The 25462-nt window shown below is 39.5% G+C and overlaps 1 protein-coding gene across 1 annotated transcript in view; it reads left to right on the top strand.

Moving 5' to 3' along the window:
- Positions 1 to 25462, top strand: part of LOC132399759 (breast carcinoma-amplified sequence 1 homolog) — a 122788-nt gene that overhangs the window by 86134 nt on the left and 11192 nt on the right. The window contains exon 8 of the mRNA XM_059980477.1: positions 31 to 207. Coding sequence (XP_059836460.1) covers positions 31 to 207 — 177 coding nt within the window. The remainder of the gene's footprint in view (positions 1 to 30; positions 208 to 25462) is intronic.

Raw genomic sequence — 25462 nt, 5'->3', positions numbered from 1 at the left:
TCCATTTATTCCATTCCATTTATTATCCAGTTTGAACAAGAAAATGTGACTAGTACTGCTAGTATGAAAGCAGAAAAGGGCACGTCACAACCACAGAAACAGATTTCCAAGCAGGGAAGTAAAGATTCTGAAGTTGCACAGCAAATTAAGGCTGAAGAAGAAGTTAAACCAGCCAAGAAGGGCTTCCTGAATTTCTTCAGACAGACGGTAAATGTATTCTGTGTTTACGCTTATTAACTCATTCAATGCGGTGTCGAGTTAAAACTAAGACATATTTAATGCTTGGCATATAGATCAAAATATTCTGAACAGATCTTTTATTTTACTATCAAAATCTTCAGAACTGACCTTTTATTTTCTCAGAATTATTTGTTGGAATCTACTTAGAGAAGGTAATGTAATAATTCAGTAAAGTTGATACTATTGCAAACACGAAGAAATCTGCAAATGCTGGAAATAGAAGATCGATGCCACCATAAACAGAGGAAGATGAACAATGAAGGGTTAAAGTAGAATAAAATATCTAATTCAGAATTGTTCCTGCATTTTTGTGAGCTTAGACATAATAGTTAAAGAATTCAATCCTAAAAACCTAAGGAATGAACTTTAAAAAACCTCCATCAATTCTCCATGGCAACAAAATCTTCTAGCAGATATCATTTGGTGAATATTGTGAAATAAAACTGGAAAGCCTTATGAAACTGGAAAACTCTTTTCATCTCTGCAGTGGAAATTATGACTTATTCTGAAAGAAAAATAGTCATTTACATTTTCACATGACTGTATTGAAATCCTGCCCCATGCTTAAGAGCAGTGCACACATTAGGGAACGAGCAGAGAACTATAACCTTTATCCAATTTGCAAAATAGCTTCCAAAATCTAAAGTAGATTGAAAAAAGCTTGTATTTATAGCACTTTTTTAGAGTAAACAGTACCAAGACAGTTCAAAGGTGTATTATCAAGCATAATCAAAAATCTAATCCACGTGAAGGGAACCTGGGGCACACGGGCAACACAGCAGAGTAGCCATGAGTACAGTGGTATTACAGCACAGAATCCCAAGTTAAATTCCATCAATATCTGTAAGGAGCTTGTATATTCTCCCCATATCAACATGGCTTTCCTCCAGGTGTTCCAGTTTTCTCCCACAATCCAAAGATGTACAGTTTAGTAGCTTAATTGGTCACATGAGTGCAATTAGCTGGTGTGGGCTCATTGGGCCAGAAGGGTCTTTATCTATTCTGCATCTCCAAATAATAAAAATAACATGACAAAAATCGAAGTTAGATGGAGAGATAGACACTTTATTGACCCCAAAGGAAATTACAGTGTCACAGTAGCATTCCAAGTGCACAGACGTACAATTAAACTAAGAGAAGTAAGAAAGAATAAAACTAAGTTACACAGCTAGCTTTCAATGTGCACCATGTAGAGAGTTCTAGGGAGGAAATTCAAGAAGATCCTTATGGCTGAAATAGTGCCCATAGTGTGGACTTCTCCAGTGGTCCGAATTGGGGCAGCACAGATATCTCAGAGGGTTGTAGAACTGGAGAATATTTCAGAGAAGGGGGTAGACAAAACCATGGAAGACTTGGAAACAGTGTAGATTACATGAATTCTAAGAATAATAAAACCAAGCCCTCATTTAATTCAGAGCCTGTTGGGAACTGAGGGACTTTTGACTCTCAGTGTAGAAGAAGTGGTGGACAAACGGACTTTGGCCAGTTAAGACTTAGAAAACAGAGATTCAAATGACCTAAAGTGAATGGAAAGTATGAGGTTCATTGAAATAATCAGGTCTGGAGGTCCAAAGACCTGGAGACTGCTTCAGCAGCAGAGGAGTTGAGTTGTGTCAATTTGAGTATAGTTACTAAATGAATCATTAAAGGAGTTGTGTTCATTCTTAGACACTTGGCAATAGAAAGTTAGTAGATAAAAAAAATAATTCAGATGTATAGATCATGATAGATTCAAAGAAATTATCCTTGCACAAAAATTTTTAATATCAAAATTAGAATCAGTTTTAATAGTATCGGCATACATCATGAATTTAGTTATTTTTGTAGCAGCAGTACAATGCAATCCATAATAGGAAAATAAATGAATTACAGTAAATATATATACAAACGTACGTGTGTGTATGTATATATATATAAATATATATATATATATTAGCATAGCACAAAATGAAAATAATAGGTAGTAAGGTAGAGTTCATGGGTTACATGTCCATTCAGAAATTGGATGGTAAAGGAGAAGAAGCTGTTCCTGAATCATTGAGTGTGTGCCTTTAGGCTTCTCTGCCTCCTTCCTGATGATAGCACTGAGAACAAGCCATGTCCTGGGTGTTAGAGGTCCTTAATGATAGATGCCACCATTTTGAATCATTGCTCCTTGAAGATAGGACAAAAGGCCAAATTCACTCAACCTATGCTCAGAAGGCATGTTCCCCAATCCCCTGTCCTTGTAAATCTCCTTGCACCCTTTCTGTGGTTTCCACATCCTTCCTGTAGTGAGGCAACCAGAATTGAGCACAGTATTCCAAGTGAGGTCTGACCAGAAACATCTGTAGAATTAGGCTAGAGTCTTTGGTGACCTACCAAATCTCCTCAAACTCCTAATGAAATACAGCTGCTGTCATTCCTTCCTTGTAGTTGCATCAATATGTTGGGCCCAAGATAAATCTTCGGAGATATTGATATCCAAGAACTTGAACTTTCTCACTCATTCTACTTCTGCTCTCTCTATGAGGATTGGTTTGTGTTCTCTCATCTTACCTTTTCTGAAGTTCATTGGTCTTACAGACTTCGAGTGCAAGGCTATTACTGCAACACCACTCAACTAGCTGATGTATCTCGCTCCGATATGCCCACTCGTCACCATTTGAAATTCTGGAAAAATAGTTGTGGCATCAGCTAATTTATAGATGGCATTTGAGCTGTGCCTACCCACACAGTTGTGGGTGTAGAGAGAGAGAGAGAGAGAGACAGAGCGAGAGAGAGAGAGTAGAGCAGTGGGCTAAGCATGCATCCTAGAGGTGCACCGGTGTTGATAGTCAGCGAGGTGGCCTGTTCCCTTGCGAGGGTTCACCCTCTTGAAAGACAGTCTCACATCAGTCTCTGAGACAGAGATCACAGGGTCATGGGTGCTGCAGGGATCCTCATAGCAGTAGTTTTATTCTCTCTTTTAAAGTATGCATAAAAGGTGTTGAGCTCATCTGGAAGTAAAGCACCACTGCAATTCATGATGTTAGATTTAGCTAGTGGATATCAGAAAGCAGTCAAACAATTTAGAGATAGTCAAGGGTCAAAATGACATAACATAAGATTTTGCATTATATTCTAAATACTTGAACTATGAAAGCAGTCAAGGGGCATCGAGAGTGAACAAGGAGGCAGTGTCAAAGCCAAAATTGGATCTGCCATGGTTTTATTGAGTATAGGGCATGTTCAAAAGGTTAATTGTCCTTTTGCTGTTCTTAGTTCTTCTGTTCTTATGTTCCATTAATGCCCTGTTAATAATAGAAGGAGAAAGGAGAAGAAGGAACAAATTTTTAGGGTATTAATGGGGCTAAAGTCCAACAAGTGCCTTGGATCCGATGGCCTCATGCTATGGTTTTAAAGTAAGTGGTTGCAATGACAAGTTGGTTGCTTTACAGCAAAATTCCCTGAGGTTCAAAAGGACTGGCACATTTCCCTGAAGTTTAATCTGTCATTATGGAAATGCAGAAATAAATTATTAATGAAATAATAGCAAGACCTTTGTAAAGTCATATGCCATAAGAACAGAGTCAATGTGGCTTTATGCAAAGGAATTAGTGTTTGATAATTCTCATATTTAACAAACATGGTGAATGAGGGGATATCAGTAGCTGCAGTTTATTCAAATTTCATGAAGGCATTCAACAATATTCCATACACAATGTATGTGTGCATAAGTTAATGGTAAATATTATGGCATAGATAAGGGAATTGCTAACAGAAGACAGGGAGTCCAGATAAATAAATTAATTTTTGATTAGCACTCTGTAAATAGTGCCAAAGATAAGTGGTGGGGCCTCAAGTAATTACAGTATGTGTTAATGACTTGGGTATAGGGTCCTGATGATCCAATAACGGGTTAACAAGTTGTGAAGAGGGCACAAAGAGGTTGTAATGAGAACTGGATATATTAAGTGATTGGGCAAGAAAATGACTGATGGAATATAATGTGGGAATTATGCTTTTTGGAAGAGATGATGTATAAAGAATACTATTATTTAATTGGCGTAAAACTACAAAACACTGTGGTATTAAGGTTCCTGGTATAAAAAACACAAAATCTATCTATTGCTATCTAGATGCAGCACATAATATGAGAGGCAAATGGAGTGTTGTCCTTTTTTGCAAGGATTAGGGAGAATTAGCAGAAAAGTTTGATGTAACTTTGCAGAGCACTGATGAGATCACCCCTATAGTACTATGTATAGTTTAGATCTCCATGTTTAAGGATCTACTTGTATTGGAGACAGTTCAATGAAGGTTCATTAAACTGATTTCTGAGATGAAAGGACTGATGCCTGAAGAGAGGATGAGCAGGCTGACCCTATTATCAAATGCATACCAAGAAATGAGAGGAAATGAGAAAATCTGCAGGTTCTGGAAATGTATCAACACACACAAAATGCTGGAGGAACTCAGCAGGCCAGGCAGCATCTATTGAAAAGAGTGCAGTCGTGCTGAAGGGTCTTTGCCCGAAATGTCGAGTGCACTCTTTTCCATAGATGCTGCCTGGACTACTGAGTTCCTCCAGCATTTTGTGTGTGTTGAAGAATGAGAGGAGATCTGATTGATATATGTAAAACAAAATGGATTGACAGAGTTGATTCTGAGAGGTTGTTCCCCATTGTAGGCATAATTTCAAAGTAAAAGGTTGTCCATTTCAGAGATTAAAATCTGTTCTTTCAAAAGGTCATACTTTTTTATAACCAATGGAGAGAAGAATTCTGTATCCTGTGAGAGCTGTGAAAGTAGCACTTATTGGATATATTCAATATGAAGACTGGAATATATTGGAAATACAAAGGGATATTCATGATTTTTGAATGGGAAAGTGGTGTTGGGGCAGAGATCAAACCAGCTATGATGTTATTGAGGGATCAACCGGCATACTTTTCGCATTGAATCTAGTAGTAACACAACAGGAGCCCCAGAATAGCCTCATAAAAATAAAAGCGCCTCACAATTCGGAATGGGCAAATAACAGGATCCAGAGAAATTTGCTTTCCTTTTGTTGTTTAATTACTAGTTTGATTTGTGGTGAAATTTTTAGTCCTCAATATTATTGACTAAACAAAATAGAACATAAAATTACTTTTTTATGCATTATTGAAAGTGAGTCCCATCTCCTGGAGTGAGTTACATTAATTGTGCATGCCAGATTGCATTAGTAATGCAGGCTGGGCTCCCTTTCAAACTCAGCAACAGCACACATTTGGAGGCACATACTTACTGACATGCTGACAGGAAAAAGGAATAGTAATAAAAGACTTATAGAATTTTATAGTACAAAAGGAGGCCATTTAATGCATTGTGCTTTATATTTTTCTGGAGCTATTCCAAACTAATCTCACTGGCCTGTTATCTCCTAATGCCAAATACTTCTTTTGTTTTAAATGCTCATTCATGCTATTTTTAAAATATGCAGTGGTCTCTGCACTAACTATTCCCCATTTGAATCATTGGATCCCTTTGTTCTTGCCCTGTGTCTGCACTTTTTCATTAGATTTATATTCATGACCCTTGATAGTCTCCAAAAATGCATTGCATCACACTTTTCCCTTTACATTACACCTGCCACCTGTCTTTCTAATCGGCTAACTTATGTACAGTATTGGTTCCTGCAGCCATTTCCAGTTTGCCTTGTAGTATCATGTCATCAGTACACTTACAAATTGTGCTGCTTAGACCAGATCATTTATGACCATGAACAAAAAACTGGCCTCTAAAATAAAACATCTTTACATGTGCACATAAGTCAAACATTTGCACACTAAACCTCATTTCCAAAGGATTTTGTTTCTATTGAAGAATCCTTTGTGGAATTGTAAAGAAAAATCTCAACATTGCGTTTTAGAAAAGTCATACTTAATTTGTTGATGTAAGCCTTTAATAGCAGCAGTATAATTTTAAAGATAAACATAATTTCAATTTCACCAGTCAGTGGAGAATATTCTTAATTTCATAAAATCTGAAAGGTAAAACCAATTTTGACTGAATGCATGTTTGGAAACAGGAATGATTTACATATCCCCATCATTATTTCTTGAGTCATGACCTTAGTAAAACATTGTTAGCATTGTTTAGGACTACATCAAATACAACCTGGCACAATTATGGTGTGTCCCAGATTTGACCAGAAATTTGTGATGCAACCAAGCTTGTTAGGCAGAGTTTGAATTAGGCCATCTAACTCAATACACACTAAATGCAGACTAATTTGAGTTAAGAGCTTGCCTTTGGCATTGATCCCAAATCCGAATGAATCAACATGCAATAGTACTAACAGTCACAAATGTTTACACATCAGACATAGTAAGAAGAGTAGATTCCAGCACATTGCCTTCCACATTGAAAATGTCTCAAAGCACTCACTATTAATACTGACAAATGAAGCTGAAGCACTCTAACTGGCCCTAAACCATTTCTCAGTGGGTAGAAATTTCAAGAATAAATCACACAAGATTAAAGTTTCTTGACATGGAAAATTCAGTATACAGTGAAACAATTAACTAAGGTGTCTACAAACAGTTAACAAATTGTTCTGACCTTGTTTTATGAAAATACATGAAGGTACTTTAATTAAAAGTTAATATAGAAAGTTATTGTAGCACCATGTCTATCACCCAATCTATTGTGCTGAGCTTTACATCAAAGGTGCAGGCTAGGGGATTTTAGTTTCTGTTCTTAAAACCCACTACTTCCTGCCCTTTACAGTTTAAATTAGGCAGTTTTTCCTCTTTTAAAATGACATTAGTTAGCAGACAAAGAAGCAAACATTAATCCACAGTGCAAATGCTGGAAATCCAAAGTGACATAAAATTCTGATGAAAGGCAAACAATCAGAATGTCAGAACTTGTTTCCTTTCTGTGTAGATGGTCCAGCATTTTCAACACTTCCAGCATTTTTACTTCTCGTCATTCTAAACTTTAGAATCTAAAACATATGTAATGATGAAATTCCATTATATGTTTGTCATAAGTAACAGTAAATCATGCACTTTCCAGTTGTTCCTTTATTTCATCAGTTTATACAGAAAGCTATTCTCACAAAAAGGAAAGGTTTGAAAAACAAATTCTCATTGGAAAGGAATTGAGCAAGGGGAGGATGAAAAACCAGCATAGAAAGAGCCAGTGCACACTCTTATCTCATGTTTCATTTAATGCTGAAGATCCTCAACATATTTGCAACACTAAAGCACACGTGAAATAGGTACTAACACACTGGATGCTTTATTGAGGTTTTTTTTGTTTTACTTTTTGTGAAGTAATGGCAGATTGTATTATGATTGTAGCCAGTCCCAGAGAATGATAAGCAGTATGATTCTTTTCAGTCATCTGCAAAGCCTCTTTCATACTTAAACTGCCAAAAGGTAAAGGGCAGCAATAAAAGTTCAAAGTAAATTTATTATCAAAGTTCATTTAGGTCACCGTATACAGCCCTGAGATTCTTGTGGACATTCACAGTAGATACAAGAACACAATAGAAACAGTGAAAGATGGCGGCCAACAGGATGGACAAACAACCAATGTGCAAAAGACAACAACTGTGCAAATACAAAAAGAAAGAAAAAAAGAAATAATAATGATATTTTAAAAAATAAAGTTTGGAGAACATGAAATGGAAAGGTCTTGAAAGTAAGTCCTTAGGTATTGGGAACAATTTAGTGATGAGGTGAGTGAAGTTGAGTGAAGAAATCCCCTCTGGTTCAAGAGCCTGACAGTTGAGTGGTAATTCCTGTACTGAACTTGATGGTGTGAGTCCTGAGACTCCTGGACCTCCTTCCTGATGGCAGCAGCAAAAAGAGAGTATGGCCTGGATGGTCTGGGTCTTAATGGTAGGTGCTGCTTTCTTGTGACAGCACTCCATGTAGAAATGCTCAATGATGGAGAGGGCTTTACCTGTGATGGACTGGGCTGTATCTGTAGAGTATTCAATATTTCAGTAATATGGTAAATATATTGTTTGATTAAGCATGCTTTGTTTATTTACATATTTCATGATGGATTATATGTAAGATGTATGTGAATGGTATATGTCATTATGCCACTGTGTCATATGTGAGTGCCTCATTGAAAAATTAAGGAAAGAAAATGAAGTAGACAAGTATCCCAGCTCCTGTATTTTTCATTAAATTAATTTCTGGAGTTACAATACCTAACAATAGTGATAAAGAAGTTTTAAAATGAACCCCAGATGACCACCTACCTGATGAAGTGCAGCATATTTTTCTTCTGATGAGAAGAGAGATGTTTGAATTTTTTTTTAAAAAGACAAAAAATAGACAAGTTAACAAGCAATGAATACTGCCACAGGTCTGTAAACACTGAGTACCAGATGATAATAATAAATCATAAATAAACAGAAAAGGCCTCATCAGAAAGATGAACAAATTTGATTGCAAAACAGATAACTGGATGATATATACTGAACAAATTGAACAGTATTTTGAAGCAAATGTAATAGGCAATGAAAAATGAGTTCCTGTATTGCTGAGTGCAATGGGTGAAAAAGCATACAGTTTCCTCAAAAGTTTAACTGCTCTAATCAAACCAGCCAAAATGAGTTTTGCTAATATTGTAAAAACAATGCAGGAACATTTAGAACCAAAAACATTGTTGTTTGCAGAAAACTTAAGGTTTCATAAGTGGAATCAATAGGAAGCAGAGTCCATTTCAGTTTACTTGCTTGAATTGAGGGAATTATCTGAGCATTCAGTTCAGTGACAGGCTTAATAATTGTGAGTGTTTTGAGACATTTTCAACACAGAAAGTAATGTGCTGGAATCTACTCTCCCTGCTATGTCTGATATGTACACATTTGTGCTGATAGTACTTATTGCATGTTGATTCATTTAGATTTGGGATCAATGCCAAAGTGGTTATCGGACCACTAGAAAATAATGCTGGAAAGGTGGGAATGGGGGATAACAAAATAAAGGTCATTCTGAATAAGTATTTTGAGTCAACCTTCACTGTAAAAGACACTAGCAATATGTGGACATTCCAGCTGTCGGGGATCATGGAGTGTGTGAAGTTACCATAGCTAGAGAAAAGGTTCTTGGGAAACTAAAAGATCTGAAGGTAGATAAGCCACCTGGAGCCGGTGATGTACACACCAGAGTTTTGAAAGAGGTAGCTGAAGAAATCATGGCGTCATTTGTAAGGACTTTTCAAGAATCACTATATTCTGGAATGGCTCTGTAAGACTAGAAAATTACAAATGACATTCAACTCTTCAAGGGGGGAAAGTGACAGTAGAAACAAAACTATAGGCCAGTTTGCCTTACTGTAGTAGTTGAGAAGACATTGGAGTCAATTATTAAGGATGAGGGTTTAGGGCACTTGGAGGCACATGATAAAATAGGTCATTGTCAACATTGTTTCCTCAAGGAAAAATCTAGCTTGACTATTTTGTTGAAATTCTTTGCAGAAATAACCAGCAGGATAGACAAAGAAGAATCAGTTGACATTGTGTACTTGGATTTTCAGAAAGCATTTGACAAGGTGACATGCATGAGGCTGCTTAACAAGCTATGAGGTGATGGTATTACAGGGAAGATTCTAGCATGGACAAAGTAGTGGCTGGTTGGCAGGAGGCAAAAAGTGGGGATAAAGGGAGGCTTTTCTGTCTGGCTGCTGGTAACTAGTGGTGTTCCACAGGGGTCTGTGTTGGGATCAATTCTTTTTATGTTATCTGTCAATCATTTGAACGATAGAATTGATGGCTTTTCTTCATGGTGTGCAGATGATATGAAGATAGGTGGAGGGGCAGGTAGTTTTGAGGAAGTGGAGAGGCAACAGAAGGACAGACTAATTAGGAGAATGGGCAAAGAAATGGCAGGTAGAATACAGTGTCGGAAAGTGTGTGGTCATGCACTTTGGTAGAAGAAATGAAAGGGTTGACCATTTTCTAAATGGAGAGAAACACTTAGACACAAAGGGTCTTGGTAGATTTTGTGCAGGATTATCTCAAGGTTAATTTGCAGGTTGAGTCTGTGGTGAGGAAGGCAAATGCAATGAGGACTAGAATATAAAAGCAAGGATGTAATGTTGAAACTTTATAAAGCACTGGTGAGGGCTCACTTGGAGTATAATAAACAGCTTTGGGCCCTTTATCTTCGAATGGATATGCTGAAAGTGGAGAGGTTTCAAACGAGGTTCACAAAGATGATTCCAGGATTGAATGGCTTATCATATGAAGAGTATTTGATGACTCTGGACCTGTATTCACTGGAATTCAAAAGAATGAGGGGTTACCTCATTGAAACCTATTGAATAGAGAATGGCCTTGATAGAGTGGATAGGGAGATGATGTTTTCTATAGTGACAGAGTCTAAGACCAGAGGACAGATCCTCAGAATAGAGGGGCATCCTTTTAGAATGGAGATGAGGAGGAATTTCTTCAGCCAGAGAATAGAGAATCAGTGGAATTTTTTGCCACAGGCAGCTGTAAAGGCCAAGTCTTTATGCACGTTTAAGGCAGAAATTGATAAATTCTTGATTGGTCAGGGCTTGAAGGGAATCGGGTAGAAGGCAGGAAATTGGGGCTGAGAGCAAAATTGGATCAGCCATGATGAAATAGCGGAGCAGACGCAATGGGCCAGATGGCTTAATTTTGCTCCTATATCTTATGGTCTTTTAGTCTTATGTTCTTGTACTGAACTGAAAACTCTAGATATCCAAATATGAACATACTGGAGGAAAAAGTGACTCCTGTGGGAGTGACAGACAGAACATTTAGGAACAAGCCACTTTGGACCTGTATGTGGTAAAAACAGGAGGGCCCTGCATCGTGGGGTCATGAGTGACTGAGCCAACTGGAACTTAATTGGAGAACCATCCACCATTTACCTACTATATCCCCTGCAGTATAATCTACTGAAAGCAAATTAAGATATATGCTAGATGATGCCACAGCAATGTTCAAGGATGACTTTGGAAAACTCAAATATCAAAGGTAAAATTATATTAAATGACCATATCACGCCCAAGATTAACAAATCCCATCTGGTTCCTTATATCATCCATGTTAAAGTATCCAATGAGCTAAATCACATGGAGGCTGAAAGAATTCTTTCCAATGTTGAGAGTTGCCCATGGGGAATAACAGTGGTCCCAGTAACCAAGACAGATGGGGATGTCAGGATTTGTGGTGATTTTAAGGTCACCATCAACTCAGTTCTGAAAATAGATCAATACACTCTCCCTTGGATAGAGGACATTTTTGCCAACCTGTCTGGAGAGAAACACTTCAGCAAAGAAGAGTCAGAAGTGTTTCTCACCGTAAACACTCATAAAGGGCTTTATCATTAGAATTTACTTATTTTTGGACTAACAACTACACCGACACTCTGGCAGAAAGCAATGGACCAGGTGCTGCAACGTTGCCCTGGCCATCAGTGTTTCCTGGAAGACATCATTATGACTGACAAGGATGACAAGGAATCCACACAATCTGTGCGGATTGGGAATAACATCTCCACCTTGCTCTGGCACACCTCAGCTTCTGTGGCTAATTATTTATGATGTACTGGGCTCCAGCTTGCTCTGTGCTCTACCTGCTCTACACCCATGACTGTGTAGTTAGGCACAGCTCCAAGCCCAAGTGTAAGTTTGCTGATGATACAATCATCACATGATGACAAGAGGGTGTACAGGAGAGAGATATACCAGCTAGTTAAGTAGTGTCCTAACAACAACCTTGCACTTGTCATCAGTAAGACCAAAGAGCTGATTGTGGACTTAAGGAATGTTAAGATGAGGGAACACACCCCAGTCCACAGAGGGATCAGAATTGGAGAGAGTAAGTAATTTCAAGTTCCTGGGTGTTAATATCTCTGAGGACATAACCTGGTCCCAATATATTGATGCAGCTATAATGAGTTTGAGGAGATTTGGTATGTCACCTAAAACGCTCACAAATTTCTACAAATATACCATGAAGATCACACAACTCAGGACACATGCCCTCTTCTCATTGTTACCCTCAGGAAGGAAGTACAGAAGTCCAAGGACACGCACTCAACAATTCAGGATTGGCTTCTTCCCCTCTGCCATTCAATTTCTGAATGGACATTGAACCCATGAACACTACTTCACTGTTCTTTTATTTCTGTTTTGCTACACTTAGTTAATTTAACTGTTTTAATTCACAAGTTTTTTTCTATATCATCATGTATTGCATTATGCTACTGCTGCAAAGTTAACAAATTTCATGACAAATGCCAGTGTTATTAAACCTGATTCTGATCTCCAAAATCTAAAAACAGTGCTATAAAGGTAACATGATTATGGGCTCAGAACACAACATGGCAATTGTGAATTTGTTTAAAAAAAAGCTTCACTTACTGTGATCACACCTTGACGCACAAGAATTACACAAGTGTGCTGAGAAAATTCAAGCAGTGATGGACACCATAAGACAAAAGGACATGTTGAGGAACTTTTTAGGATTTGTCATTTACTATAACAGGTTTCTGCCAAACGTGGCAATTGTGCTCCGCCCCAAACTTCTAAGAAACCAGAGGTGCTGCCATGCTTTCTGAGGGATTCAAAGTTGCTGATCATCTCCACTTCTTATCCCTCAATGAGGACTGGCTCATGGACCTTCGGCTTCCTCCTCCTGAAGTCAATATTAAGCTCCTTGGTCTTGGTGACATTGAGTGAGAGATTGTTGGTGACACCACTCAGTCAGATTTCCAAACCTCCCTCCCATATGGTGAATCATCCCTACCTTCGACTCAGCCAATTAAAGTGGTGTCTTCAGCAAATGTAGTAGGGCATTGGAACTGTGCATAGTTTCACAGTCATAGGTATAAGTGAGTAGAGCAGGTGGCTAAGCACACAGCCTTGTGGTGCACCTGTGCTGATGGTGATTGTGCAGTAGATGTTGTTGCCAATCTGAACTAACTGGGGTCTGCAAGTGAAGAAGTGGTGGATCCAGTTGCATGAGGAGGTATTGATGCCTATGTCTTGAAGCTCATTGATTAGTTCTCAGGAAACTTCTTTTTCTGAGGGGGAGGGATGGGGATGTGTTGCTATTGTCGCTGTCTTTTTTCCTGTGAAGGAGATGGTCAGGGATTGTTATTGTTGCTGTTTTTTTCTGCGAATGAGGGGATCAAGAATTGTACTGCCGTTATTTTTTCTGCAGGGAAAGGGTTGGGATTATTATTGTTGCTGTCTTTTTTACTGCAGGGAGAGGGTAGGAGATTGTTACTATTGCTGTTTTTTCTGCAAGTGAGGGGATCAAGAGGTATATTGTCGTTATTTTTTCTGCATGGGAGGTCTCGAGGATTGTTATTGTTACTGTCCTTTTTTCTGCAGGAGAGAGGGTCAAGGATTGTATTGCTGCTGTTTTTTTTCTGCTGAGGAGGGAATCAGGGATTCTGGGGTCTGCGAGTTTTGTTTCTTTTACTTTTCACGTGTATTGCATAGTTATCTGGAGAAGACAAATATCAGAGTTGTATTATACTTACATACTTTGACAATAAAATTAACCTTGGACCTTGAACCTATTAAATACCAAGCTGTACTTAATGAAGAGCATTATGATGTATGCATCTTCACCGTCCGGGTGTTCTAATAAAGAATCCTTAATTGGTTGTGGAAACTTCTCAGTGGAAGGACAAGCGAGTGTAGTTATCCCCCTTGTTCAAGAGCCAGATGGTTGGAGAGTAGTAACTTTTCATGAATCGGGTTGGCAAGTCCTGAGGGTCTTGTACCTTCTACCTGGTGGAAGCAGTGAGAAAAGTGCGTGGCATGGGTGGTGGGGATCTCTGTTGATGGATGCTGCTTTCCCACGACGGCATTTCATGTAGATGTGTTCAATGATTGGAAGGGCTTTATCTATGTTGTACTGGGCTAAATCCACTTCCTTTTGTAGTGTTTTCCATTCAAAGGCATTGATGTTTCCATATCAGACTGTGATGCAGCCAGTCAGTATACTCTTCACTACACATCCATAGAAATTTGTCGAAGTTCTAGATGTCATGTTAAATCCAAATCACTTTTCAGGCAGAAGACGATATGTTTTGTTACCAGCTTCTCAAAGCATTTTATCTCTGTGGACGGAAGTGCTACTGAGCAATCGTCATTGAGGCAGATTAGGTTATAATTGAAGCCTGCTTGAATCAGGAGGGTACCTCAGACTGCTGAAGTAAAGTTAAAAATATCAGTGAAACTCCAGTCAGCTGATCAGCCCAGGTCATTTCTACTTTGCCAGGAACCCTATCTAGGTTGGTTGCTTTCCATGGGTTTACCCTCCTGAAGAATATGCTCACATTGGCCTGAAAGACTGGGAGGGTTCCGGAAGGTTCTTTGCATGTTTGGATGGTCAAAGCAAACTTAAAACTTGTTCAGCTCATCTGGGTGCGAAACCTTGTTGTTACCTATGTCACTTCGTTTCACTTTGTAGGAGATGATAGCATTCAAGCCCAGCCACAGCTGTAAAGCATCCTTCAGTGATTCAAGTTTGGTCCAGAATTGCCACTTTATACGTGAGATCGCTTTCCGGAGATTGTACCTGGACCTCTTCTATTTAGTTACATCTCCAGACCTGAATGCCACTGACCTTGCCCTCAGCAGATTGCAGATCTCATGTTTCATCCAAGGCTTCTGGTTTTGTGGGGACGCACTACTTAATAAGTAGTCACTGGCCTTCACCAGTGCCAAAAGCATCACAGGTCATGGCAGTAGGTGAATGAGATGCAACATTTCAGATCAAAAACACGTTGTCAGAACTGCTTTTCTTTCAGGATTGCGCTGAGGTGAGTAAATGTTGGAAGTTTGAGAGTAGGTAGGTTACAGTGCATAAGGAGAGTGGAAAAATCATTGTGGTCAGTGTCATGCTGGTAATCATTGATGTAAAGATCAATAAAGGATGAGACGCGAAGATACCATCATGCATCAAGAATTTTAGAGACAGAAGAATCCCTCCTGCTTTAATGATAACTAATAAACCATTTACCAATTTTCAACCTTTCTTTCTGCCCAGCAATCACAAGCACTAGTTTATTAAATTGTTATTCTTGCTACAATGTCAACGTCCGTTATTCCACAAGATCCCATCATCATTTCCCCTTTTCACAGTCACTACTACAAGGCCAAAGGTCAGGATTCCTGTTAAGGTCCCACATCACTCCTGTTACCCAAAATTGCCTTCTGATTAAAAAGCAAAAAGAAAAAAAAAATCACATAACACAGAGCTTTCAGAGTCATTTTGCTAATAGGTCAAGAGAGCATTTAGAGAAAGAACATAAAAAAACAACTGAATTGGCTGGAACTGCAGAAAGCAGAACACAGTAGTTGCTGATAATCTGAATTAAAACAGGGTGATGGAAAAACCCAAAAGCGCAGATAGCATCTGTGGTGACAGAAAAACACTGAGTTAATGTTACAGGTGAATGAACACAAACAGGAAATGCGTGTTATCTGAAATTGTTGAGTTCGCTATTGAGTTCTAAAGTCTGTAACATGCCCAGTTAAAGAATGAGCTCCTGTTCCACAAATGTGTGTTTTGCTAGAACAGTGCAGAATACCAAAGGCCATGAGCTCAGAGTGGGAACGTGACAGAGTATTAAAATGATAGAGGCATGAAGGTTCAGGATCACCCTTTCAGAGTGAATGGAAATTACTTGCAATCAATCAACCAAACTATGTTTGGTTTGTCCATTGGGGAAGCAACCACATAGTGAGAAACCAAGTACAATAACTGGATAGGATGAAGTATAAGTGAATTGCTGCTTCACCTGGAGGAACTGTTTCCAGCCAAGCAAGAAACAGATTTTGACATTGATAATGAGCTCACAATATTAAATTTGGCAAGACCTTACATTGCAGACTTTAGCAGATATTCCTGCCATTTTCATTGCAAGCATAAGGCTGGTTAAGTTTGTAGATGTGCTGTATGTATGTTTTGTTATAAATAAGACACAGAAACATTGCTCTGCTCTAAGCAGCTGATAAAGAGCTGGGATAGGAGGCGGAATGTTGGAAAGCTGTTTTACTGATTCAATGATTGTGGCTAGTGATATATCACAGAGATTGGTGTGAAGATCTTTGATGAAATTTGCAGATGACATGGAAATTAATGGTGATGTGGATAGCAAAGAAGATTGCCCAAGACTACAGCAGAGTAATGAGCAGATGAAAGCTTGGGCAGAGGATCAGAAGATCAAATTCAATCATGATAAACATGAGCTGGTGTATTTTGGGAAGTCATTTACTGGTAGGTCATAGTAAATGGAAGAGGATCAAGGAATGCTGATGAACAGAGAGACCAAGGGATCCAAATCCATGGTACCCTAAAAGTGGCAACACATGTCAATAGGGTGGTGAAGAAGGCATTTGGGATTTTTCCCATTATATATCAGATTAAAGAACATAATATTTCAGACATAATGTTGCAATTTTACATGCCGCTGATTAGACTGCATTTCAGGTATTGTGTGCAGTCCTGGCCACCGCACCACAGCAGGGACAATTATGCTGGAGAAAGTACAGAGAAGATTCATCAGAATACTGCCTGGAATGGAAAACTTTATTTATGGCCAGCAATTAGATAGACTGGGCTTGTTTTCCCTGAAGGGAGGGAGGGTGAAGTGTGACCTGACAGAGATATGTAAGGCTATCAGAGACATAGATATCTTTTTTTTTTAATATCCCTGGTAGAACTCTCAAAGACAAGAGAGCCAAGTTTTAAAGTGATAGGATTGACTTTTAAAGGGGATCTGTGTGTTTTGATATCTGGGACGTGCTGCCAGAGGAAGGGATGAAATCAGATGCAGTTACATTTAAGAGACATTGATACACAGTATACTTGAATAGGCAAGGCATTCAAAAACAGATATGTTCCTACATAGGCATATGGTAACAGCATAGATGGACAAAAAATTAGAATAGAGGTGGTGGGCTGACTGACACATTTCTGTGCTGTACCAGTCTCTGACTGTACTTTCTGAAGTAAAGAACTGCCCATGTCCTGAAACTGTGAATTTGCCTATAGAGCCCCAACTCCCCTATTCCCTATCCCAATCTCCAACATACAGAAATGTCATTGTACCTGCAATCAGCTGCGGAACCTTGGAAGAATAAGATATTCTTCAATAAGATCTTGATTCATTCTTCTAAACTCTACTGAATATCCCTTTATGCAAGAGTCCCGTCATCCCAGGAATCAGTCCAGTTTACCTACTGCATTCTCTCTGTGGAACTTTATCCCTACTTAAACAGAGAAACTAAAAATGCACACAATAAATCAGATATGGTCTTGCCTATGCCTATACAAGCCAACTTTGCTTCCAAACTCAAAATCCATTAGGAGATTGAACAACGTACTGCATAATTTGCCTTTATGACTGCTAGCTGCATCTGCATTAATTACTGATGTATAAAGACACTCAGGTTCTTTATCCATCAACATTTCCCAGTCTTAACCATTTAAAGAATTCTCCACTCTTCAGCCTTTCCTGCCATTAATCCATGCATTTGTTATGCATCAAACTTGAACAACTCAGCTCTTTGTATCCTGTCTGCCCCACCCTGTTTCAAGTTGCTGACAAAATTATAAATATCACAGTTTGTTCTACCATCCAGATCATTGTTCTACATTGTAAATATGTGGGGCCCAAGTGTTGATCCCTGCTGTACTCCACCTGTCCCCCCACTTCCAACAGAGGCTCACTTATTCCCAAACATTAGTTCTGACACCCAATGTTCAATCCATGCCAGTATACCATCCTCCAATCCTATATATAGTTCTTTTATTTTGAACAGAAAGCTCTTTTATTTGATTTTAGCAAAGACAAACTGAAAATTCCAAAGCACCAAAGCAAATTGTTCTCCTCCATCTAATCACCCAGTTTCATCAACAAAAAAACTCAAATAAATTTGCCAAACATGACTTCCCTATCACTGACTTTGTCTAATCTTGTTCATATTTTATAAGCGTTCTGTTATTGTATACTCTTGTAATTTCCCTACCATTGCTTTTGACAAAGTGGTATATCATTCCCATTATATTTTCTCTCTCTCTCTCTCTCCACTTTCATAAATAGTGAGTCCAGTCCAGTCTGCATAATCATTATGTTTTGGAAAATGACAACCAATATATCCACAATTTCCATTGAGATCTTTTTTAGTACTCAGGGACGAAGTTCATAAACCACTGGAAATGTATTGGCTTTTAGTCCTATTGATTTCTCCAGCACCTTTTTTTTAAATGCCAGTTAGTTTGACTTCAGTGTTTGGGAAGATATTGGAATCTATTATTAAGAATGAGGTTTCAGAGTATTTGGCACATGGCAAAGTAGGCCAAAGTCAGCATGGTTTTCTTAAGAGGCAACCTTGCTTGGCAAATCTGTAAGAATATTTTGAGGAAATAACAGGCAGCATAGACAAAGGTAAATCAGTGAATTACGCTTTTTAGATTTTCAAAAGGCTGTTGACTAGGTACTGCACATAAGATGGCGTAACAAGGTAAGGCCCCATGGTGTTACAAGAAAGGAGATTGGCTGACCAACAGGAGGCAAAGAGTTGAAATAAAGGGGACCTGTTCTAGTTGGCTGCTAGTGACAAGTGGTCGGCTGTGGGGGTCAGTTTTGGGACTGTGTGTTTTCACATTATCTGTCAATGATATGGATGATGGAATTGATGGCTTTGAGGCTAAGTTGGTAGATGATACAAAGAGGGGTGAAGGGGCAGGTAGAAATGACAAATGGAATACAGTCTCAGGAAGTGAATGGTCATGTACTTTGGTAGAAGGAATAAAGGCATAGACTATTTTCTAAATGAGAATATTTAAAAATCAGGCGCAAAGAAACTTGAATGTCTTTGTACAGGATTCCTAAATGTTAATTTTCAGGTTGAGTTTGTGGCTAGGAAAGCAAATGTGATGTTAGTATTCATTTCAAGAGGGCTAGAATATAACAGCAATGTTGTGATACTGAGTCTTTATAAGGCATTGGTCAGACTGCACGGAGTATTGTGAGCAGTTTTGGGCACCTTAACAGTGCTTTACAGTCCCAGCGATCTGGGTTCAATTCCCACCACTGCCTGTAAGGAGTTTGTGCATTCTCCCCATGACTGTGTCCGTTTCTTCTGGGTGTTCTGGTTTCTTCCCACATTCCAAAGACATACCGGTTTGTTGGTTAATTGGTTATTGTAAATTGTTCCATGATTAAACTAGCATTAAATTGGGGGATTGCTGGGCATCGCAGCTCAAAGAGTAATTTATTTATGTCAATAAATAAATGTTGGTGGATCTGGAAATACACACAGACTAGGTTATGTCTGAATCACAGGCTTTCTCCATGAAGGACATTAGTGAACCAGAAAAGGAAATGACACCCAATGATGGCAAATGTCAAGTCCATTTACTCCACAGAAAAAATTTCAACATGAAATACACACAGAAGTTTTAAATCTGTGCCTATGTTTTAACACATTACACATAAAATACTGGTGCAATGATTTTATTCTAATCTAGTTTCTAGACCAAAGAATGTTTCCACTAGTGAAGAGCAAAATTAGAGCATTCTATAACTAAAGGTATTTAACAAATAAATGAATGGGAATATTCAGAACAGCACCAACAAAATTCTGGAGGAACTCTGCAGGTCAGAGTTCATCTATGGAAATGAACAAACAGTCAATGTTTCAGACTGAGACCCTTCTTCAGGACTGGAAAGGAAAGGTGAAGACACCAGAATGAAAAGAAAGGGGAAGGGGGAAGAAGGACTAGCTAGAAAATAAAGTTGAATCTAGGTGAATGGATGGGAAAGGTAGAGGGCTTGAGAAGAAGAAATCTGATGGAAGAGAAGAGTGGATCATGAGAGAAAGGGTAAAAGGAGGGGTACCCGGCAAAGATGATACCCAGGTGAGAAGAGGTAAGAGGCCTGAGTGGGAAGTAGAAGAAGAGGGAAGGGGGAATGATTTTTTATTCCCAGAAGGAGAATTCAATGTTCATGCCATCATAGAAACATAGAAATCTACAACACATTACAGGCCCTTCAGCCCACAATGTTGTGCTGACCATGTAACCCACTCTAGAAACTGTCTAGCACATAGCCCTCTATTTTTCTAAGCTCCATGTGCCTATCTGAGAGTCTCCTTGATGCACCATCGATAACTCTTGGGACGTGAGGCGAGATATAGGCTTTTATTGGCTGGAAGAAAGAACAAGCAGCAATTGACCACCACACTGCATCCTGGAGACTGAGGCCGGGGCTCAGGCCTCAATCGCCTTTATACTGGGGTCTGTGGGAGGAGCCACGGTCAGTAGGAGGAGTCACAGGAGCAGTCAGCGGGGGGGGGGGAGGGGCGAGTCCAGACAGGTATATGTAGTTCAGCACACTCCTAAAAGTCACTGGTAGTGTATTCCATGCAACCACACCACCCCCCACCCCCCACCCCGTGCCAGCCAATTCAGCCATGGGAAAAAGCCTCTGACTATCCACACAATCAATGACTCTCATCATCCCATACACCTCCATCAGGTCACTTCTCTTCCTCCATCATGCCAAGGAGAAAGGGCCAAGTTCAATCAACCTATTCTCATAAAGCATGCTCTCCAATCCAGGCAACATCCCTGCAAGTCTCCTCCACACTGTCTCTATAGTGTCCACATTCCTCCTGCAGTGAGGCAACCAGAACCAAACACAGGACTCCAAATGGGATCGAACTAAGGTCCTTTACCTCACAGCACTTGAACTCAGTCCCACGGTTGACGAAGGCCAACACACCATGCGCCTTCTTAACAACGCTAATTGTCTTGCTGGAAAACAAATCTTCTCCCAAGTCACAGTTCAAAGTTACTCAGATGGAATGTGAGGTGTTGCTCCTCCACCCAGAGACTGGCCTCATCGTGACAAACGAGGAGTCAGTGGACCAGCAAGTCAGATTGGCAATGAGGATAGGAATTAAAACGGTTGGCCACAGGGAAATTCTGCTCTTGGTATATGAAGCAGAAGAGCTCAATACGGTCCCCCAATTTACAATGGGCTTAATTAATGCAGTGGAGGCCACATCGGGAGCACCAGATATTCAGAAGAATCATTTTTTAAAAAGTGCACAAAGAAATGTGAAATTCTAGCAAAGGGTAAAGGCTAAAGATGCCTAGCCTAGTTTTCGGGAAAGAAAGAGCTAAAGGGTTAACTGATAGAGGTAGATGAGGAGGATTTGAGTAAAGCATGAATATTAGAAATGAATCAACTGAGTCAAACACTTCTGCATTGTAGTTACCTTGTAATTCTATATGATTATCTAGACTGTTCGGATGATACAAGATCCCCCCTCTGCACAAAAAGGATTTGAAGCTATTGCACTATTTTAGCATTGAGGCCAAGGGATATGTTTTCTATAAATACCTATGAAGACCAAAGCAGAGCATAATCCTGCAGTATTCCTTAAAGACTAATTAACATACCCAGTGCTGAGTACCTAAATCATTTAATCTTGCAGTCTAATACCAGAAACAGTACTGTGCAACTTGATAATGGTTATCTGAAGCACTGTGTAAACCAGACTTCAAAATCTGAAAACATTTATCCTTCCAGTCGTTTCACGTTTGAATTTCCTTCTATTTCAGGCTGATACTTCTCTCCATTTCACATTGAAATTTATCACTTTCCCCTCTTTCTTCATGCTGCTTCCCATTACCTCTGTCTCCTACTTTACGGCATGGTTGGACAAACACACAAATCCCAGATCCCACAATATCATCATCTGTTCAGGATTTTTCATGCACAGTACTTAACGATGGGAATCTTAGCAAATAAAGCAGCAGAAGAATAATTTGAGAACTAGGGTGTGTAGAGGAACAGAGCAGGATGTATTTTAGGAATATGATTTTCACAACATGTTGTAATTCTGCACGTTAAACTGAACATTTGATTTTTTCAAGTAAAGTATTTATAGTCAAAAAATACTTAACACAAATATAATATTGAAGATGGAGGTTGATAGATTTTTTATTGGTCAGGGCATAAAGAGATATTGGAAGGAAACGGGATTGGGTTGAGAGGAAAATTGAATCTGCTATGATGAAATGAAGGAGCTGATTCGATGGGCCAAATGGCCTAATTCTGCTCCAATATGTAATGGTCTTAGAGCTTGCACGGCCATGTAGAAGTATTCAGATCTGGCATGCACTTGTGTGATCAGCTTGCATGTGCATTACTAAGATGCAAACGATTTCTTTAAATTTTTTTTTAAATGTTTCAAAATATGAATTTCATTTTAATTTTAAAAGTTATTCTAGATTCTGTTTATACTGACCATTTGGCAGTCCAGTCCAGTGCTCTACTCTCCACAGAGGCATTGGGTTGAATGCCACCATTTCCATTATGTGCATACCTGTCCATTCTTTTGGGGCAGCATGGTAGAGTAGCAGTTAGTATTATATTATTTCAGTGCCAGCGACCCGGGTTTAATTCTACCATTGTCTGTAAGGAGTTTGTGTATTTTCCCCGTGACCATGCGTGTTTCCTCCAGGTGCTCCAGTTTCCTCCTACAAAGATACAATTGGTCACATGAGTATAATTGGTTAATTGGTCACATGAGTATAATTGAGCAGGGCAGCCTCATTGGCTGGAAGGGCCTGCTACTGTGGTGTATTTCTAACAATAAAGAAGACTCTAATAATCAATTGGCAATACTCTTCAATCGCTATTCTATCCAACTCCAGTTTTCTCGGAAATATTGTGATTAACAGTGTTTAGCTCTGATTCAAGCCTTGACCCAAGGCACTGTTAAGTCTGTTAATGCCATGTTTTCCAACCTTAATCACTCATTATTCTCTTTACCATCCCAAATTTATTCAGATCACTTTCCACACATATACATAAAACCACAAGTTGTCCTGCCTGTTGGCCAATCTTACATTCAAAACATTTAGTTATGTTTACTCTCTCACTCTCTATCTGAAATTCTGATGATTCACAATCCTGCTATTTGAAAATGCCAGTGGTTCAGCATCTCATTATCAGGAGATGTTTCTTGGGTGCTCCTGAAACTTACTGGGACCCCTTTGGCTGTGCTATCTTAAACTCACCAGGATCCCATTTCCTCTGCACCTTTGAAACTAGCAGGAGCACCACCGGCCACATGTCCTTGAAATTCATTGGGACCCTTTTTCTTATGCTCCCTTGAAACCTGTTTGCCGAGTTTCCTTGAAATATACCATATACATAGGCACAAGTGATTCTGCAGATGCAGAAAGTCATGGCTCTAAATATCGACTCTTTATACCTCTCCAGAGATGCTACCTGACCTGTTGAGTTCCTCCAGCATTTTGTGCATATTCACTAGGTAACTGTTAAAATGTGTAATTTCTTTAAAAAAAATGGTGAATTAAAAGTGTGTTGGGTTATAACATGGAAAAGCTTCCAATAAATCAGAATATCTTAATTTTTAATTCAGTTTTAATCGTGCTTACCACTCCTGTTCTGACATGTTTGTCCATGGCCTCCCTTGTGCCATGACAAGGAGGCCACCCACAGGATGGAGGAGCAACACCTTGTATTCCACCTGGGTAGCCTCCAATCTGATGACATGAATATTGATTTCTCCTTCTGGTTAGAAAAAAAATCCAACCCTACCCCTTTTCTATTGCCCACCTTGGCCTCTTACCTCTACTCACCTGCCTATCACCTCCTCCTGAACCCCAACCCTTCCTTTCCTTTCTCCAATGGTCCACTCTCTTCTCCTTTCAGATTCAGTCCTCTCTAGCCCTTTATCATTTCTAGCCACCTACTTCACCCATCACCTTCTTGCTGTTGTCATTCCCTTCTCCCACCTTTTTATTCTGGCATCATCCTCTTCCTTTCCATTCCTGAAGAAGGGTCTCGTCCTGAGATGTCGACTATTTATTCATTTCCAAAGATGTTACTGACTTGCTGAGTTCCTTCAGCATTTTATGTGTTCCTTTGGATTTTCAGCATCTTCTGAATTTCTCGAGTTTAGATTATCTGCCAGTCTGACACCTCCAAAGCCCCAAGCAGGTTGGATTTACCATATTCTACTATATTTCTGTAAAAGAAATCCTTCCAATTTTTACGCCACATCTCCAATTTCAAAAGGCTGGCTTCAAATGCTTTGGTGTCCACATTTTCAATGATCTCTCCTGGTCCCTGAACTCCTCCATCCTGATCAAAAAGGCGCAACAGCGCCTTTATTTCCTGCAGAGCATCAAGGAAGCTCACCTCTGTCCCAGGATACTAATGAACTTTTATCACTGTATCATTGAGAGCATACTCACCAACTGCATCTCAGTGTGGTATGGCAATTGTCCCGTATCAGACCGCAAACCACTCCAGCAAGTGGTGAAAATTGCCCAGCAGATTATCGGCACCCAACTGCACACCATTGAGAAGATCTACCCTAAATGCTGCCTGGGCAGGGCAAAAAGTATTATCAATGATGTACCTCACCCTACCCATGGTCTTTTTAACCATATAATATAACCATGTAACAATTACAGCACGGAAACAGGCCATCTCGGCCCTTCTAGTCCATGCTGACGCTTACACTCATCTAGTCCCACTGGCCTGCACTCAGCCCATAACCCTCCATTCCTTTCCTGTCCATATACCTATCCAATTTTACTTTAAATGACAATACTGAACCTGCTTCTACCACTTCTACTGGAAGCTCATTCCACACATCTACCACTCTCTGAGTAAAGAAATTCCCCCTCATGTTACCCTTAAACTTTTGCCCCCTAACTCTCAAATCATGTCCTCTTGTTTGAATCTCCCCCACTCTCAATGGAAAAAGCCTATCCACGTCAACTCGATCTATCCCCGCATTATTTTAAATACCTCTATCAAGTCCCCCCTCAACTTTCTACGCTCCAAAGAATAAAGACCTAACTTGTTCAGCCTTTCCCTGTAACTTAGGTGCTGAAACCCATGTAACATTCTAGTAAATCTTCTCTGTACTCTCTCTATTTTGTTGATATCTTTCCTACTCTCCTCCCATCTGGTAGGCACTACAGGAGCCTCCGCTCCCGCACCAGCAAGCACAGTAAGAGCTTCTTCCCTGAGCTGTGTCCCTGCTGAACCTCACATCACAGCGCTAAGCAGTATTGCACCCATATTGGACTGTCTCAGCACTTTCATATTTGTATGTTGTAGCACTTACCTTCTTTTCGCAGTTGTTTTGTAAATAACACTATCCTTTTGCACTTCTGGTTAGATGCTAACTG

Source organism: Hypanus sabinus, chromosome 9 (genome assembly GCF_030144855.1).
Source record: "Hypanus sabinus isolate sHypSab1 chromosome 9, sHypSab1.hap1, whole genome shotgun sequence".
In the NCBI taxonomy this organism is placed as follows: domain Eukaryota; kingdom Metazoa; phylum Chordata; class Chondrichthyes; order Myliobatiformes; family Dasyatidae; genus Hypanus; species Hypanus sabinus.
The sequence above is the reverse complement of the archived record's forward strand: the minus strand, read 5'-3'. Positions and strand labels throughout refer to the sequence as shown.